Source organism: Bubalus bubalis, chromosome X (genome assembly GCF_019923935.1).
Source record: "Bubalus bubalis isolate 160015118507 breed Murrah chromosome X, NDDB_SH_1, whole genome shotgun sequence".
In the NCBI taxonomy this organism is placed as follows: Eukaryota; Metazoa; Chordata; class Mammalia; order Artiodactyla; family Bovidae; genus Bubalus; species Bubalus bubalis.
This window is the reverse complement of record NC_059181.1, coordinates 88,016,005-88,035,475: the sequence shown is the minus strand read 5'-3', so window position 1 is coordinate 88,035,475 and position 19,471 is coordinate 88,016,005. Positions and strand designations below refer to the sequence as shown.

The 19,471-nt window shown below is 36.2% G+C and overlaps 1 protein-coding gene across 2 annotated transcripts in view; it reads left to right on the top strand.

Moving 5' to 3' along the window:
• The window catches only part of RADX (RPA1 related single stranded DNA binding protein, X-linked), a 98,904-nt gene that overhangs the window by 13,982 nt on the left and 65,451 nt on the right, over positions 1-19,471 (top strand). For both annotated transcript variants that reach the window (XM_006052774.3, XM_025277210.2), the window contains exons 2-6: positions 2,201-2,343; positions 4,278-4,470; positions 16,075-16,180; positions 16,379-16,470; positions 16,578-16,700. In XM_006052774.3, coding sequence (XP_006052836.1) covers positions 2,201-2,343; positions 4,278-4,470; positions 16,075-16,180; positions 16,379-16,470; positions 16,578-16,700 — 657 coding nt within the window. The remainder of the gene's footprint in view (positions 1-2,200; positions 2,344-4,277; positions 4,471-16,074; positions 16,181-16,378; positions 16,471-16,577; positions 16,701-19,471) is intronic.

Genomic DNA, 19,471 nt, shown 5'->3' with positions numbered 1-19,471 from the left:
CTGTATTCTTTTAAGCTAGATACTAAAGAGATCTGCAAAAATGTAAAACAATACCACTCTTCCCACTACATTTTTGATTTTGAACAATGTAGTCATTTTTCAAAAATACATCTTTTTACTATGTATAACAGATTTATTGTTTTTGTTTTAAAGAAATTAATAAATATTTTTATTTCTTAGTTTTACTATGTAATATGATAAGTATTGGTAAATATTACCCACATACACAGAAGCTTATTGAGAAGGCAATGGCACCCCACTCCGGTACTCTTGCCTGGAAAATCCCATGGACGGAGGAGCCTGGTAGGTTGCAGTCCATGGGGTCGCTAGGAGTCGGACGTGACTGAGCGACTTCACTTTTACTTTTCACTTTCATGCACTGGAGAAGGAAATGGCAACCCACTCCAGTGTTCTTGCCTGGAGAATCCTAGGGACGGGGAGCCTGGTGGGCTGCCATTTATGAGGTCACACAGAGTTGGACACGACTGAAGTGACTTAGCATAGCATTGAGGTCTTCAGTAATTTTTTAAGACTATAAAGGGGTCCTGAGACCACCAAGTTTGAGAAACACTATTGCGTTGTTTACTAATTTTTATATTGACTATGTAGTCTATTATTTTCATTGTTTCTTTTGATAAAGAATCCACTTATTTCTATGAATTTACATGGATTCCCCATTGTCTATGTAATTTCTTTTTAACTTGTAATTTTTTTTAGATTTTAGAGATATGTATATTCTATGAAGTTAATGAGGGTTTTTTGTTGTTGTTTTTACCCAATCTGGGAAAATGTTCTCCAGGCAGATGTTTGATCATGGCTGTCTGGACTCAATTATAGCAGAAATAGTAGCTCTTACAGCTCTGGTTTTATAAAAGTGTGTAGCTTTTGAATTTATTCCACTTGTAAAGGAGGTGTATGTGCCTTCATTGGTCAAGAGTGTTCCACATACACTCTAGATAATTCAGAGCTGAGGTACAGTTTGTTTCACCATATTAAAAAGGAAATTACTTAATTGTGTCAGATCAAATACTAGTCTCTGTGATCCTGGACTAGTAGTTTTGGGAGAATCTGGAGGGAAATTTATACAAGATACCTAATACTGAAAATGGGGTGGGTATTAATGGTAGTGTTGTAATTATAAAAGGCCATTTAAACTCTTACTGAAAACAAATTACGAGAATACTTTTAATACCAAAGTTGAGGTGGTGATACATTATATAAATAAAAATGGAAGTGGAGGATGCCTTAGAGAAGTAAATGAAATGTTTGAACAAATACCAGTTCAGGTTTTAAAAGCTGGGACTGTAGGCTATGAGAACAAAATGTGGAGAAAATTGCAGATGGAATCCCTCTTAGCCCAAGGAAGAATAAAATTAGAAATACAAATTAATCTTCTAAAGATGATGAATAGCTTTTAAACAGTTTTGGCACTTACCAACAGGCTTGGAGATTAAAACATTTCCAAGTAAATTATATGGCATATAAAAATGTAATAAATGCCATTGGTAGGTAGAAAAATGGGATGGAGATAAGTAAGGGGATTAGTTTTCTATAGGGGGGTTAGAGCTAGCATCACTAAGAAAGTGACCTTTGAGCAAAACTTGAAGGAGAAAAAGTCACTCAGATATCTAAGAGAAAGACATTCCAGACCCAGGGAACAGCAAGTGCAAAGGCCCTGATACAGGACCGTGTCTGGAATGTTTGGGGAAAATTGAACTTACACATATGAGACTAAGGTGGGGGCAATAAAGAAATATATCATGAAAATTCTACAAATTAAATGTATAAGTGCTAAGTAGTGGGAAAATATTCCATGGTTTTGAGTTTTTTCTTAAGGAAGGTAAGTTTTGATCCAAGTCTTCCAGGAAGTAATTACACAGTTTGACAAGATAGAGAGTATTATAGATGGACAATTCCATCTAAATGTGTTAGTTAGCATAGGTATTTACCTATATTCCAGTAACATAGTAAATCATGGGTATGTGTGTGTGTGTGTGTGTGTATATATATACACATATATATATATTTAACCATTATTATTAAGGTTACTGTTTATTGCTAAGTTTTGTATGTGGGAAGTATATAGACTGGTTTAGCTGGTGAGAAGGAGTTGCTTTGGGTCTGATCTGGCTACCATTTTTAACTAATAAAATAGAATTTTGAAATCACTATGACATATTTTTTCTTTTTTGTATTCTAGATACCAAAATAATTTCCCTTTCTCACCTTGAGATGACCTGGTCTAAAACAAAGAATTTTCCTCCATTGCTTGTGAGAATCTTATATAAATCAAAATTGCGATACTATGGAAAACCCAATAAAAAGATAATTGAGCCATACCAGGTATGAATAGTGATAAGATGTTATATGTTAATTTATCAATCATAAATTATAACTTGCAGACCTGATACCTTCATTAGGATAATTTATGTTTAAATAACACGTTAAAAGTTCAACTTAGTAATGTATATAATGAACATAAATATATATTTCAGAGTATTTTTCTGTATAATTTCTTATACAAAATGGAATTATTTCTGTATTAGTGCTCTTTAGTTCCCTTGATCCAGCTAGTCTCCTTCACACCTTTTTCTGTATCTTCAGTGTTTTCCTTTTTTACTGAGATTTCTATACCAGCATATAAATATTAGTAATATATAGTCTGTGTGGGCATGCTCAGTTGCTTCAGTTGTGTCCGACTCTTTGCAACCCCATGGACTGTAGTCCTCTGTCCATGAAATTTTCCTGGTAAGAATACTGGAATGGGTTGTCATGCTCTCCTCCATGAGATCTTCTTGACCCAGGGATCAAACCCGTGTCACCTGCATCTCCTACATTGCAGCCAGATACTTTACTACTGAGCCACCATGGAAGCCCAGATATATAGTATAGTCTTCCATTTTAAAAAAGGAAAACAATCTTTGACATCAGGACACCTATATTCTCTCTCTCCTTCAGGCAAGCTCCTTGAAGAAGTAGTCTACACTAGTTGTTTTCACTGTCTTGCCTCCTGTTTACTTCTCAACACAATTAACTTGGCTCTTTTCTTCAGCTGGTCACTCACTATAGAGACCTTAATTGTCAAATCTATCTGACACTTCTCTGTTATCTTGACTGTGCATATGATGCTGATTTCTGTCCCATTTTTTTTAAACTTAACATTTTACTGTATTTCCACATTATCAAAAATTATTTTGAGTGCTTTGCTAAGCTTTTATAATAAAAGTTATACATACTTCTAGGGAATTTGCAAAGTGTATAAAGATATATAAAGCTGATAAATAATATCAACCCAAATCCTACCATTCAGTGAGAATCACTGTTAATATTAGTGTGTTTTATTCCCCCATTTTGTATGTATAGATCATATATATACATACATGTAGGTATCTCTCATAAATGCATATGTCTCTGATAGCATATGTATGTCATATATACCACATCTATGCATATATGTATTCCTGTCATGTATTTGTTGTCATTTAGTTACCAAGTCATGTCCAAATCTTTGTGATCCCATGAACTATGGCCTCCCAGGCTCCTCTGTCCATGGGATTTCCTAGGCAAGAATACTGGAGTGTGTTGCCATTTCCTTCACCAGGGGATATTCACGACCCAGGGATCAAACCCGTGTCTCCTGCATTGGCAGGTGGATTCTTTATCACTGAGCCACTAGGGAAGTCCCCTATCATATATTACATATGACTATGTAATATATCATCAGAGAAGGCAATGGCACCCCACTCCAGTACTCTTGCCTGGAAAATCCCATGGACAGAGGAGCTGGTGGGCTGCAGTCCATGGGGTCGCTATGAGTCAGACACGACTGAGTGACTTCACTTTCACTTTTCACTTTCACGCATTGGGGAAGGGAATGGCAACCTACTCCAATGTTCTTGCCTGGAGATTTCCAGGAACAGGGGAGCCTGATGGACTGCTGTCTATGGGGATCGCACAGTCGGACACGACTGAAGTGACTTAGCAGCAGCAGCATGTCATATATCATAGTAAATTTTCTTACAAAATGGGAATCATAGTATATATAACATTTTGTATCATTTAACATTTTCTTAAGTATTTTCTCACATTACTAAAAGTTCTTCATTCATAAGTTTTCATCATTACAGAGTCTCTTATATTACATCATAAATTACTCAGTGGTTCTCCTATAATTTTGCTTCCTCATTCTTAAAAAATAAAATTTGAACACCATGTAGGTAAAAGTAACTAATATGCATTTATTAGGTAAAATATGCTTTTACTTTTGTTTTTCCTAGACCTTTTTGGAAGTTGCTGACAGCTCAGGCACAGTGTCTGTGATTATGTGGAATACCCTGTGCCCTGAGTGGTACAAAAGTCTGCATGTTGGTTTAGTTCTTCTGCTTCAAAATTATTCTGTTAGAAAGAGTTATCCATTCAGGATGCAGCCTCTTCCTGTGGATCGACACATCAAACTGATTTCTACAATGGGTTAAGTATTCAGTGAATTTGTTATTTTATCAGTGTTTTGTTTGTATAAATTTGTAAAGTACCATATCAGTCAAAAGAACTTAAAAATTACTGAAGCTGTTAGAACCTGACAAACCTTTAAATTCCTTCATCCATAAAAAAATTTTGAGCAATCACTTAATAAGTGTATTTATTCATTTATTAAGGAAAAGCATCTGAGATATTTATTATTGATTAATGAATGAGTGCCACTTTGGATTTACTTATTTTTCTTTTCTTTCATTTTTGTATTAAAATATTAAATAGTGACTTGAATATAGTTTTTGTTACTTCAAGGTACCATTTCACAGGGCTTTTGTCAACATTCTATTTTGAAATAATTTTGAACTTACACACAGAAGTTGAAAGAATAGTATAAAGAACTCCTGTATACCCTTCACACAGATTCAGCAGTTGGCAACATTTACTTTATCATTTCTCCACTATAGATAGATAGATAGATAGATCTCACCTCTGAACCATTTGAGAGTAAGTGGCAGCCATCATATATACATATCCCTTTACCTCTAAACACTTTGGTGATATTTTACTCTCTATTTCCTAAGAACAAGAACATTCTATTACACAGTCACAGGTCACAGTATAGTTATCAAAACTAGGAAATTTAAAGTTGATATAATAATGCTATATAACTTATGATCAGTATTCAAATGTTGCCAATTATTGTAATCTTGAAAGGACTCTTCCTAATTAGTATTGAAATCACAGTATTGATATCTTGGCATCATCCTTAATATTTGGGGAACATTAGAATTAATATATTAAGTGATTGCTTAAGGTGTGGATATGACTTCTTTGAATTTCCATTTTTCAAAATTGTAGGACACATCAGTCAACAGTTTTAAGCACTGTTTTTGGTTTGTCATAGTTTTATATTGGACCTGTATTTCTATGTATTCTGAACTCCCTAGCAGACCTATTAAGGTTAATTACATAAAGAATGTTCAGATAATGTAGCCTTTGTTCACTGTTTACCGAAACATATATTTAGGACAATTTCATATGATTTTGTATTAGTGTCTACCGGCTATTGAAGGTAGACATCAATCTGGCTGGGTGAACAAGATATTAATTAATTTGGTACGACTAGTCCATTATCGCATTACTCTTTATCATAGGAGAAGATAAACTGATTGCTGTTGAGATTTAATTAAGAAAATGTAGTGAAAGTTGGCAAGAGGAAGCTAATTCTAAACGTGTATTATTGTGTCTGCCAACTTATAAATTCTTTCCCACAACCATGCATCTCCAAGTGACAAAATTGCTTTTTAGTAAAAATTGAGACATTCTTTGTCAATAGCAGATAAGGTAAGTGACTTTGTTGATGTCATATAATTGATCACTGGCATAGTGAAAATTGAAACCTAGTTCTCCTGATACCTAACCTAATGTTCTTTTTACTAAATACAGTGTTTTCTGATATAAAGAAAATTAACTTCAATCACAGTTTCTATGTGGCTGTGGACAAATCTAAAAATGAGTCTGTACTAATAGCTGCTTCTAAACCTTAAAAACATATGGAAAGTGGGCAATAGGCAGCATGTGGTCAGTAGATAAATAGTTATTAAAACATAGCAGTGAAAGTGAATTGAGCTCTATGCTACCTCTGCTACACAGAATTATAGGGCCAGATTTTGATAATATAAACTCTCTTTTTAAGATATGCTGCTGCTGCTGCTAAGTCGCTTCAGTCGTGTCCAACTCTGTGCGACCCCATAGACGGCAGCCCACTAGGTGAAGCTATTTTTACTTTTAAGTGAATAACTACAAATACAGAAATCATTTTTAAAATGAGAGCCTTAATGAGAATATGTTTAAAATGCACCTTTTAGTCTTTAGAACAGTTTTACTTATCAGTGTTAGCATCAGTCTCTGTTATCCCACACCTTTTTAATAAGTAACAGGACTTTTTCCCTCTTCATCAAGGGTCAGTGAGCTATTTCTACAAATAGCTGAATAGTAAATATTATAGGATGTATAAGCAGTATAGTCTCTTTCACAACAACTCAGCTCTGTCTTTATTGAGTGAAAGCAACCAAAGATAATATGTCAATGGATGGGCATAGCTGTATTACAGTAAAACTTTTATTTGCAAAACACAGGCAGCCATCTACAAGCCATAGTTTGCCTAGTGTTCCTGTATAAGTGGATCTCAATACTACTGATACATTAGTATCATTTCAGGAGCTTTAAAGAACCATGACCACCCCACTCTCAGAGATTTTGAATTATTAATAATTATTCTGAGGAGGGGACCACACATTGATGTATCTCTGAAACTCCTCAGATGGATTCTAATGTACAACCAGGGTTGAAAACTATTGATCTATGATTTTTAAAAATCTCAGTGTGATTAATCATCTTTTAAAGGGAAAAAAAAGTTCTGTAAACTGTGGTAGGCACAGGAAACACAAAGATAAGTAATATAGAATTCTACCCTTAGAATTAATCTAACACATAGATAGAGAACCTGTGGACACAGCGGGGGAAAGAGAGGGTAGGACAAATTAAGAGAGTAGCATTGAAACATATACATTACTCTGTGTAAAAAAGATAGCTAGTGGGAAGCTGCTGTATAGTACAGGGAGCTCAACTAGGTCCTCTGTGATGACCTAAGGAGTGGTTAGGAGGCTCGGGAAGGAGGGGATATATGTATACTTATAGATGACTCATGTTGTTGTACAGCAGAAACCAACACAACAATTATCCTCCAATTTAAAAAAATAATTAGTCTAGCAAGGTAACAGATATGTAAGATGAACAAATTACATTAACATGAAAGACTGCTGACAGTAAACAGTAAGAAAAGGATGAATGGAAGGGGAGAGGAAATGAACAGAAATGTAGTTGAGGAAAGAGTGAATGGTCTGGAGAGTAGGAGAATGGGTTGAATTGGAGAAAACGTAAGTAAGGGTTAGGAATAAGAACAGGGTAGTTTAAATGTTATGAGAGAATACATGAGAAAGAGTATGCAACTAGGGCCAGTTTGGTCAGTACAGAAATAAGGATCTGTGATACTATCACTGCCTTCTAGGTGTTGATGTTGGAACACAAACCATTGGGGTAATTTAGCTTGGTTTAGTTTTTCATGCTTACACATAATAGTTGTAAGTTATAGAAACTAATGTAATTTTAAAGAAACTAAATAAATGGAAGCTTGTGAAGATGAAAATTCTATTGTAAAAAAAAAGGACGTATTTGCTGGCAATGTATGATTTTTGTATATTGTCTTTTTGTTTATTGTTCTGTCCTATCTTATACAAAATAGTGTTCAGTTGACATACACAAATGATAAACCTTTTAAAGTCTTGAGATTTTCAGACTGTATTACATAATACATATTGAGGTAATAACCTTAGGTGTTTTGGGTTTGGGGTGAAGGAAGTTCTTAATTCATTTGAAATCCTAGCATTTTAGAGCTGGGAGGGACCTTGAGTATAACTGAATAACTATGGCTATGAAAGTGCTTTGTAAAATGCAAACTATTTTCTAGGTACAAGGTAATACCATGTAATACAAACTTTGTTCACTCATATGTGAAAAGGTAAAAGAGAATTTTGTAGTCACATGTTTGGTAATATGCAAAATGAGAAAGCAGTCATCTTCATTCTGGTTTAATCTTTGTTTGCTACATAGCAAATCCTTAGAAAAATATTGACATTAAGAAATAAGAAACCCAGATAGTTCTATAACTATTAAAGTGAATCAGAGGTTTAAAATAATCACTCACACACCCACCACCCACCCACCAGGCAGGTATCATTGTATAAGCAAATTCTAGCAAACATTGAAGGAATGTATCATTAGAGAATAAAGTAAGAAGGTATACTCTCTGACTTATTCTTTGCTACCAATATAACCTTGATAATTGAAACCAAATAAGAATTTTATGAATGTGGAAAACTAAAGGCTATCTTCAGCTATGAACATATATACAGATATACAAAATTGAAGGTTAGCAAACTGAATTGTTATATGTAAAAAAAAAAAATGATTACACATTGTGACTAAGCTGTATTGTTTTCCAGCAATGCAAAGTTGATTTTACTTACAAAAATAGACAAGTGTCACTGCCACATTAATAGATTAAAGAAGGTTGTCCTAGCAGAGCCATAAAAGTCATTTGCTAAAATTTTACACATATACATAAATTTTAAAAAGAAAATACCAAGAAAAGGAACTTTCCATAACTGATAAAGGATGTTTGCAAAACCAAATGAAAACAAACACAACTCTTAAGGGGAAAATTTAGAAACACTCCAAAATTTTTTTTTGTGGGGGGGCATGCCTTGTGTCATACCAGATCTTAGTTCCCCAACCAGGGATTGAACCTGAGCCTTCTGTAGCAGAAGGGCAGAATCTTAATGACTGGACTACTAAGGAAGTCCTGAAACACTCCTTTGTAAAATGGGGACCATTGATGGTCTCTTATTACTATTTCTCTTTAATGTTGTACAGGCTGCCCTTGCCAATGTGGGGATGCGTGAGTGCCTGTGTGCTCAGTTGTGTCTTGATTCTTTGCGACCCCATGGACTCTAGCCCACTAGGCTTCTCTGTCCTTGGAATTCTCCAGTCAAGAATACTGGGGTGGGTTGCCATTTCCTCCTCCAGGGGATCTTCCCAACCCAGGGATCAAACCCGCTTTGGCAGGTCAGTTCTTTACCACTGCACCACCTAGTGAGAAGATAAAATCCATTAAAAGCATAAGAGCTTTTTATTGAGGTATAGTTGATGTATTGGCCTCCTGGATAGCTCAGCTGGTAAAGAATCTGCCTGCAATGCAGTAGACCCCCATTTGATTCCTGGGTCGGAAAGTTCCCCCGGAGAAGGGATAGGCTACCCACTCCAGTATTCTTGGGCTTCCCCAGTAGCTCAGATGGTAAAGAATCCTGCAATGCAGCAGACCTTGGTTTTATCCCTGGGTTGGGAAGATCCCCTAGAGGAAGGCATGGCAACCCACTCCAGTATTCTTGCCTGGAGAATCCCATGGACAGAGGAGCCTGGCTGGCTACAGTCCATGGAGTTGCAAAGAGTCGAACACAATGGAGCAGCTAGGCACAGCACAACACAGTTGCTGTATTGCTGTACAATATGTTAGTTTCAGGTGTCCCACATAGTGACTTGACATTTGCATACATTACAAAATGATCACCATAAGTCTAGTGACTACCTGTCTCCAAAGCAAGTTATTATAATGTTTTTATAAAGTTATTATAACTTCTTATTTTGTATATTTGGAGAAGGCAATAGCACCCCACTCCAGTACTCCTGCCTGGAAAATCCCATGGACAGAGGAGCCTGGTGGGCTGCAGTCCGTGGGGTCGCTGAGGGTCGGACACGACTGAGCAACTTCGCTTTCACTTTTCACTTTCATGCATTGGAGAAGGAAATGGCAACCCACTCCAGTGTTCTTGCCTGGAGAATCCCAGGGATGGGAGAGCCTGGTGGGCTGCCATCTATGGGGTCACACAGAGTGGGACACAACTGAAGTGACTTAGCAGTAGCAGTATTTTGTATATTACATCCCCTTGGCTTACTTATTTTATTATATAACTGCAAGTTTGTACCTCTTAATTCCCATCACCTATTTCATCCCCCAACCCCTGGCAACAGCTGATTTATTCTGTGTATCTGTGAGTCTGTTTTTGTTTTGTATGTTGAATTTATTTTAAGATTCTGCACATACGTGAGACCATATGGTATTTATATTTCTCTATCTAGCTTATTTCACGTAGCATAATATCCTCTAGATTCATCCATGTTTCAAGTAGCAAGATTTCATTATTTTTGATGGCTGAGTAATATTCCACTGTGTGTATATGTGTGTGTGTGTGTGTCTGTCTGTGTGTGTATGTTTGTCACACACACCACATCTTCTTTATCCATTAGTCTGTCAATGGACATTTAGGTTGCTTCCATGTCTTAACTATTGTAAATGACACTTCAGTGAACACTGATGTGCATATACCTTTTTGAATTAGTGTTTTTGTTTTTTCAGGTAAATAGCCAGAAGTAAAATTGCTGGGTCATATGGTAGTTCTGTTTTTAACTTTTTGAGGAACCTCTATATTGTTGTCTGTAGGGGCTGCATCAATTTACAATCCCAACAGTGCACAAAGGTACCCTTTTCCTTTACATACCTGCCAACATCTGTTATTTGTTGTCTTTTATGATGATAGCCATTCTAACAGGTGTGTGGTGGTATCTCATTATGGTTTTGATTTGCAGTTTCCTAATGATTAGTGATGTTGTGCATCTTTTCATGTCCATTGGACATCTTTGTGTTGTCTGAGAAAAATAAATATCTATTCAGGTCCTCTTCCCAGCTTTTAATTTAGTTTTTTTTTTTTCCTTTAATATTTGTATAAATTCTTTGTCTATTTTGGATATTAACCCCTTATTGAATTATCATTTGTAAATACCTTCTCCCTTCAATGGGCTCTCTTTTCATTTTGTTGATAGTTTACTTTGCTTTGCAAAAGTTTGACGTGGTCACATTTGTTTATTTTTGTTTTTATTTCCCTTGCCTGAGGAGACAGATCCAAAAATATATGCTAAACCAATGTCAGAGAGCATAGGGCCTCTGTTTTCTTTTTTTTTTTTAATTTTATTTTATTTTTTAACTTTTAGAAGTTTTAGGGTTTTAGGTCTTACATTTAAGCCTTTAATCCATTTTGAGTTTTATCTTTGTATATGGTGTGAAAAAGTAGTCCAGTTTGATTCTTTTGCATATAGCTGTCCAATATTCCCAATGTCATTTATTGAAGAGGCTGTTTTTCCCCATTCTTGCCTCCTTTGTCATGGATTAATTGACCATATAAGCATGGATCACAAGGGCTATATGCTTAGGGGTGCCTCCTATGCCGGTTGTGTGAGCCCTCCTATTGTGAATGACTACTGTGGACATGCTGGTAGGCAGGGCAGCCCCTGGCCTGGTTGGCTGCCAGACCCTACCTTGTGTGGAGGCTGCTGGCCACTGGAAGGTGGGAGCCAGTCCCTGGGCAAGGGATGGGATTGTCAAGTGGGTCCATGGCTAGTGCCAGCCTGCTGGTGGGTGGGCCTGGGTTACTGCAGGAATAGCTGCTTGGAGAAGGAAATGGCAACCCACTCCAGTGTTCTTGCCTGGAGAATCCCAGGGATGGGGGAGCCTGGTGGGCTGCTGTCTATGGGGTCACACAGAGTTGTACACAACTGAAGCGACTTAGCACCAGCAGCAGCTGCTTGGTATGGAGGTGTCCCAGGACTGGTGCTGACCAGCTGGTGGGTGGGTAAGCCAGAGACTTCTGCCATAGGGCAAAGGCCCAGTCACACCTGACCCACAGACTCTGCTGTGGACCTTCAAGGATGCAGCAGAGAATGGGGGAGAGGCTGCCCTGGCAAGGTTTCTTTCACCTTAAGTACATTTTCTCTTCTCTAGTCTGTGTCATCCCTAACTTTCACTCTTGAGAAAACACTAAATACTGGAGGATCAGAAAGAGGGCATCTGGTGTATTGAGACACCCATTAGCATTTTGATAAGTCCCCCAAGGTGCACCTCGAGGTCTCTTGATGTTTTCCATTTGAGCAACTGATGCAGTTCCAGTTCAGGAGTTTCTCCCTGTAGACAGGGCACCCAGTTTGTAAGGTGCTGCTTTGCACAAATGTCACAGGCTTAGTGGGACTTGGAAGTCACATTTGGGGCATTCTTGCCATTTGGTTTTTTGAATTTCTGGGCATCTCTTTGCCATTTGCTTTTTTGGAGTAACTTCCTGCTGGCGTGATTCGGTTTGGTTTGTTTGCTTTGAGTGCACAGATATTTTGTACTAATTGCTTCCTCTAAGGTTCCATCTCCAAGTCCCCTAGGAAAAGTCCTAAGTGATTGGTAGACCTATCATTATGATCCAATGAGGAGAAAACAAAAACTTGAAACTTTAACAAAGGCTTTCTAGGGGGAAACTTGCATTTCTGTCTTTGAGATGTAAATGTTGTATCTTATCTTCCTAGGACATTCTGTTTGTGTGTTTGTATGTATGTATGTATGTGTTTTGAAAACTCTGACCTTTTGGACAAAGGTCACAGGTCTAATGGAACTGGGAAGCCATGTTAATGTGACTCTCTGGCTGGCTAGGTTTTGGTTTATTCTGGTTACTTTGGTAACGCATAGACATCTGGTACTAACTGCTTCCTGTAAGGCTTCCTCTACTTTTCTTGTTTCTTTCTCCTCAAATCCCTGCGAACAGGCTAGTGGCTATGGAAGCAATTGAGGAACTCTGGCCAGGGTTACTCTCTGGTGTATTCCAAAGGCCCTGCAGCCCACTGTGCCACAGTATCTGCCACCCAAGCAAGTGAAGGCTCTCCTTTCCTTCTGCCTTAAGTTGAGAGCCAGGCCAATTAAAATTGTGCAAGCACAGGTCAGGCACTTAAAAGCCATTAGGGTGCCTGCTGCTTGAAGACTCCCTTGACAGGATAAGGGGGATCACGGAATGGACCAGGCTACTGGGGTATCCACCCCCAACAAGACAACTTCCGTGCAATACCAGACACATCTGGCTCAAGCATAACACTGAGCCCACTTTTCCCTGGTCACTGCCTTCCTGGCAAGACTATGAGATGGATTCCTCAGCCTATCTTTCCTATTACCTTCACCTCTTTCCCCCTTGGTACAGATTGATTTACAGGAGGCTAAGTGTTGCCTCTGAGCCTTCCCAAGAGGCCTTCTTCCCTAAGCTAGAAAGGGAAAAACTTTCCAACATAGGTAAATTGGTGTGTCAGTCCTTCAGTTTCATTGAGGTAGCCACACAATTCTTTTTTTTTAAAAAAAGTAAAAACAAAACAATCCTTGTTTTACAAATGTAATCTTTACAGGACCAGAAGGGTGGCTCCAAAATTAATCCAAAGCCCACCAGTCCTTTTACCACTTCCCAAATCCTCCATGTTTATCTTAAGAGGCTTGTAAATATTTTCAAAAAGGGAAACAAAGTCATCCTAGGAAGAACTTGCCTGTATCTTTAAGATGCAAGTGTCCTATCTGGTCTTCTCAGGACCACTCATCTCTGCTGTCTCTTAAAATGCAAATTTTAGAGGGGGTAAACTAGAAGTTGGCTTGTCCAAGGTAAATAGAAATCCTAAATGCTTTTTCTGCAAATATTTAGCCATCTAGCCAAGTGAATTTGACTTGTTTCATCTGTCAGAAACCCAATTTTAATACAACTTCTTTTGTAAACTGATGGGTTTTACATTGCTGAACCTGACTCAGGGCTGAAATCTTAAAATAAGAACTAAGGTCTCTGTGTGTGTATGTATCTTTGACTTTGGATAACATTGCCTTGGTTGATTTGTAAAAGAGCTCTATTTAATTGGCTTAAATATAAGTAAGTACTTACAAACCAAACAATTCAAAATACAAAAGAAATTAAGCTAAGTGAGTTTCAGGCTCACATGAGCTGGGAAGTATTTAGAATCAAATTAATATCTGAAATTAATGTTTGTTATTACACATTTGTCATCAAGGAAAGGAACTTGGTATGAAGAAAATTTTAAGGACAGAAAATGTAAATGAAATAAGAGCTTTAGATAAATTCTATTAAGGGTAATAGTGGCATAGTGGTAAAGAATCTGCCTGCCAATGCAGGAGATTCAGGTTTCATTCCTGGCTTGGGAAGATTCCCTGGAGGAGGAAATGTCAACCCACTCCAGTATTCTTGCCTGGAAAACTCCACGGACAGAGGAACTTGGTGGACTACAGTCCATGGGGTCGCAGAGTTGGACACGACTGAGCATACAATATTAAGAGAAAAAAAATGACATTATATTCCTATATCACACCTATAAAAATCAATGCCAGAGATATCAAATGCTTAAATATGAAAGGCAAAACTTTTAGAAGAACTTACAGAAAGTATCTGTTTGCCTTTAGGATAAGGAAGCAACTTGTGGATAGCACTAAGAAATGGTAACCATAAAAGAAAGATTAATAAGCTTAACTACATTAAAATTAAGAACTTCTGGGACTTCCCTGATGGTCCAATGGCTGACTCCATGCTCCCAGTGTAGAGGGCCCAGGTTCTATTCCTAATCGGGAAACTAGATCCTGCATGCTGCAACTAAGACCCAGCAGAGCCAAATAAATAAATAAACTATTTTTTAAAGGATAAAACAAAAATTAAGAACTTTTGTCCATCAAAAGACACCCCCCAAAAATTCAAAAACTGGGTGAAGATATTTGCAATAGTATAATCAACAAAGGTATTCAATATATATAAGCAACTAATACAAATAAGAAAAAGACAATCTAGTAGAAAAAATGTTCAAAAATATTAGGAGTATTTCACGAAAGAGGATGCATAGATGAACTATAGGTATATGAAATGTTGTTGAACGTAATTAGTAGTAAGAGAAGTACAAAATAAGACCACAACAAATTGCCATTTTGTATCATTAGATTGACAAAAAATAAGAAAGTTAGGAATTTCCCTGGCTGTCCAGAGATTAAGACTCTGTGCTTCCACTGCAGAAGTCACAGGTTCAATCCCTGGTCAGGGAACTAAGATTCCATATGCTGCGTGGTACAGCCAAAATAAATAAATAAATAAATTTAACAGAACCAAAATTTGGAGAGGATGTGGCTCAATGGAATTCTTGCACATTGCTGCTGAAACTGTTAATAGTTTAATATTTAGTAAATATTAATAAATATTTATAATATTAATAAACTAAGTGAAGAGTTAATAAATACTACTTTAGAATAGTTTGGAATTATCCTATAGAGTGACTTCCCTGGTGGCTCAGACAGTAAAGCATCTGCCTACAATGTGAGAGACCCTGGTTCGACCCCTGGGTTGGGAAGATCCTCTGGAGAAGGAAATGGCAACCCACTCCAGTACTCTTGCTTAGAAAATCCCATGGACAGAGGAGCATGGTAGGCTCCTACAGTCCATGGAGTCACAAAGAGTCGGACATGACTGAGCGAATTCTTCATCCTATACAGTGGAACATTTGCATATTTTATAATCCAGGTTTTCTCTTCTGGATATAATACCTTAGAAAGTATTTGCCTGTGTGTACAAGGAGATATGTCGAAAAAAATTCATAGTGACTGTTTGTTATGACAAAAGCTGGAAATAACCCATATGTCCAGCAATATGATCAAGAGTAAATAGAATTGTAGTATATCAACACCCTGGAACATTATTCTCAGTAGAAATGAGAAAAAAAAATGCTACATGCAGCTGCATGGATGAATTTTAAGACCATAATGTTAAGTGGGGAAAAAAGTAGCCGTAGAATACTACATTATGGTATTACTCCATTCTTTAAAGTTCAAAAACAAATCCAAATAGTGTACTATTTGGGCAAAAACACTTAAGTGATTTTTTTTAAACCTTTTTAAAAATTTAAGTATATGGTAAAACACAAAGATAAGTGGATGTGATAATGTCAGAATAGATAGAAGAAAGCTATTGAAAATGATCTAGTTCTTAGGTTTAGTGGTGGACTCAAAGCATTCAATCTTTTTGCTGTGTGATATATACATGTGTATATTATTTTATATGTATATCATATTAAAGTAATATATTTCTTTTTCAGAAATCTGCCTGAATATTCGAGATTTTCCTAATATAATTATCATCCCAGAAAAGCAGGTGAAACCAGAATGGAGATTGCCAAAATTAAATAACCGTTTTGTTACGAGGTAAAATAGATTCTTGTAAAATATCTCAAATATTAATTTTCACTGTTAGTCACTGAAACAAGGTATTATAATTTGCTCAAAATCTACCCCAAATTATGCTGTAGCAGTTAAATATATATGTATTTTCATTCATATTTGTAGAATGCTTTTTTGCTATTTAAAAATAAAATATCTATTTAATAATTTTCCTTCTTTTAGATCAGAACTGGATAAGATGCCAAATAATTCTATCTGTGATGTTATTGGAGTTTTGGTTTTTGTAGGAAGGGTCCAGCGGTCAAAAAAGAAGGGTAAGCTTCTGATATTGAAAGTCATAAAATGTATTTCAGTGAATAATTCTGTGTTCATATGTGCATAATCCATTGTCTTCATTTATTCTAATATTCTATCCATATAGATAGCCGTGAAGATTTTCGGTCATATCGCTGGATTCACATTGCTGACGGGACATCAGAACAACCATTTATAGTGGAGCTGTTTTCAACATCTCAGCCAGAAATCTTTGAACATATTTACCCAAGTACTCAGTTCAAATATTATTATCATTTTATATTTGGAAATGGGAACATTAACTGAAAAAAATAGCAGAGTATACTAACTTACAGAATGCCATGATACTGAGCTAGCAAATTCAAGCAGTCTGATAGCACATATAAATTTTTTTCTATATTAATATTATAAGTGGTATTATAGATATTAACTGTCTTCTGGTTTTCTATTCAGAATTAATTTGGGATTGAAACTAGCTTTTCAGAAAACAGGTGCTCTTATTAATTCTCACTTTTAGCATTTTAGACATAAAAACTTGAAATTCTGTGAAACTAAAGCATAGACCATTTCCTTTGTATCCGTTTGGAAACTGAATTAATAGACCCCATTTAAGACAATGAAGACTTTATTAATGTAGAATTAACTGGTAGAGGATTGGGAAACTATGTAATTAAATAATGACAGTGGTAAGTATGATGTCATTTGAGTATGAAATTAATATTAGGTTAATGGTGTTATACCACCTGGTCAATATTTTACTTACTTTGGTGTTGATTTTTCCCCTTATATTTATTCATATACATAGGTATTTTTTCCACTACTTTCAAGACATTTAAAGTATGTCCTACTATGTATTTTATGTAACAACTTAGTCTACAGATCTATTTTGATGAGGAAAAATATATTTAATACTTTCTTATAACAACTTCAGTGAAATTTTTCCTTGTTTGAATTTGTAACATAAATCTATTTTAGATATGGTGAGCTGTTTTCCAAATAAGTATATGAATGAAATACTGATTGTTAAATGCTTGCCAAAATTGGGGAAATTCCCAATCTTGACTACATGTATTTTTTTTTTGATCGGCAACAACATAGAAATGGTAGAATATCAGGATACCTAGAGACCATATACAGGGCTGTTCTGCTACCCCTTTATTCTCTATTGTAAAATGGTATTACCCACTATTCAGATATTACTTCATTAGAATCCACCTTATGCTTGTGAGATTAAAATTTTAAAATATATGTATATGAATAGAACTAAACATTACCCCAACTATGATTGGAGGGGAGACCAGAAAGAGAATTTTGACCAAAACCAAGGTACGGGTTTCCAAGGTAAGTGGGGCTATGACCTTTCATATAACTTCTCTCAGGGCATAGATGGTTGATAGTGATGATCGCTCATGACAATTTAGATGGGTTTTATGGCCAGATCCCTCTCTCTTTATAGCCACTATAGCTGTTTTAATAGCTAACTGACACAGGTTTTGGCAAATGATTTTTCACAGAAATGTTGCCATGTAGTCACATTCTATTTCTTATGGAAACATGAAATATATCTTTTAAGAAAAGTTTATATGGAGCCTAGTGAGATTTACTCTAGTACAAGAGTTGACAACAATCACTATTCATTTTCATCTTTTGACCAAGAGTGAAGGAAAAAATTGTGAAATAAATGGTGAACATTAAGGAAGCTTCAGGCCTATGAAGGAGAACATAACTAAGGATCTTCTGGAACAGTACCAGAATCCTTTGGTAGTAGGGCATCTGTTTTACTTTATGTGTGTGTGCTCAGAATCACAGGCTTTGGCGATACATGGTGCTGTGGAAGGCCCATGGTGTGTGCATGCTGGGGCACCACTGGCCCAGGGCCACTTTTTTTACTTTTCATTAAGGAAAGTGAAGAACTAAGGGGAAAACTTTTTCACTGCTTACTATATATTAGTTGCTCATAGATGTTACTTAATTTTGTACTTACAGTTACCTTTTGAAGAGGTGATGTTTTTTACAAATTTATGGGTGAGGAAATAAAGGTCAAGAGAGATTTTAAACAGCTAGAAGGTGTTAGGTTCAAATACCGTATTTTTAGCAACCATGAACTTAGAATTAGAGATTTCTTTAGTATTCTTATGTCAGCATATTTAATAATGAATACTCACATCTTTGTATAGTTTTTTAAATAAATGAAAAACAATATAAATCAAGAGAATTATTCTTAGTCATTTGAACAGATTTTCTTTCTTTTCATTGCTCCAAAATAAAGAACTAGTAAATGAGAGATATAGGAAATGAATTTATAGATATTATCATGCTCTAGGAAAATATTTATTCTCAAATGAGGGCTTACTGTTGATAGGAAATTGCAAGTATTTATATTTATTTCTTCATTTCCTGATTTGTAAGACAACTGTTTTGGGACACATAAGTTAAAATTTTAAAGATATTTTTGCTTAAGTAAACTCTTCCTAAATAACCTGATAGTTACAAAACAGTTGATAGCTTTTGAAAGTGGTTGAAATCTGAAGACATGATGATCTCATTTTCAAGGATTCTTTTTAGTCTATCTAGTTGGTGAGGAAAGCCAACAGAAAAGAATACGTGGTAGAAGCCCTGTCTTTGAGATTTAAAGTCTAATTGAGATAAACACAATTAAAACACTTGCATAAACAAGTTCACATTAATAGTGTGTAGCCCTATCTAATGGAAAGAGTGAGAGTAATTTCGGGGATCAAGGTTAGATTGGGTTAATCAGTGAAAACATGGAGAAGCTCAGTGTTTTTTTTTCTCTGTAGGAAATAACGGTTCACACTCAGTTGTATGGCCAATTAAAAGACTTTCACTCTTCAGCTGTCCAGCAAGCAGGGCCTTCGGTTATGTGCAGCTGCTGTATTAATACTTGCTAAAGGAAAAGTGTTAGATCCTTGTTGCTCCAAGTGTGGTCAAAGGGCTAACAGCACTAGTATCACTCGTGCTAAGATCTCACTAAGCAAAGAATTTCAGGCCCCACACTAAAAC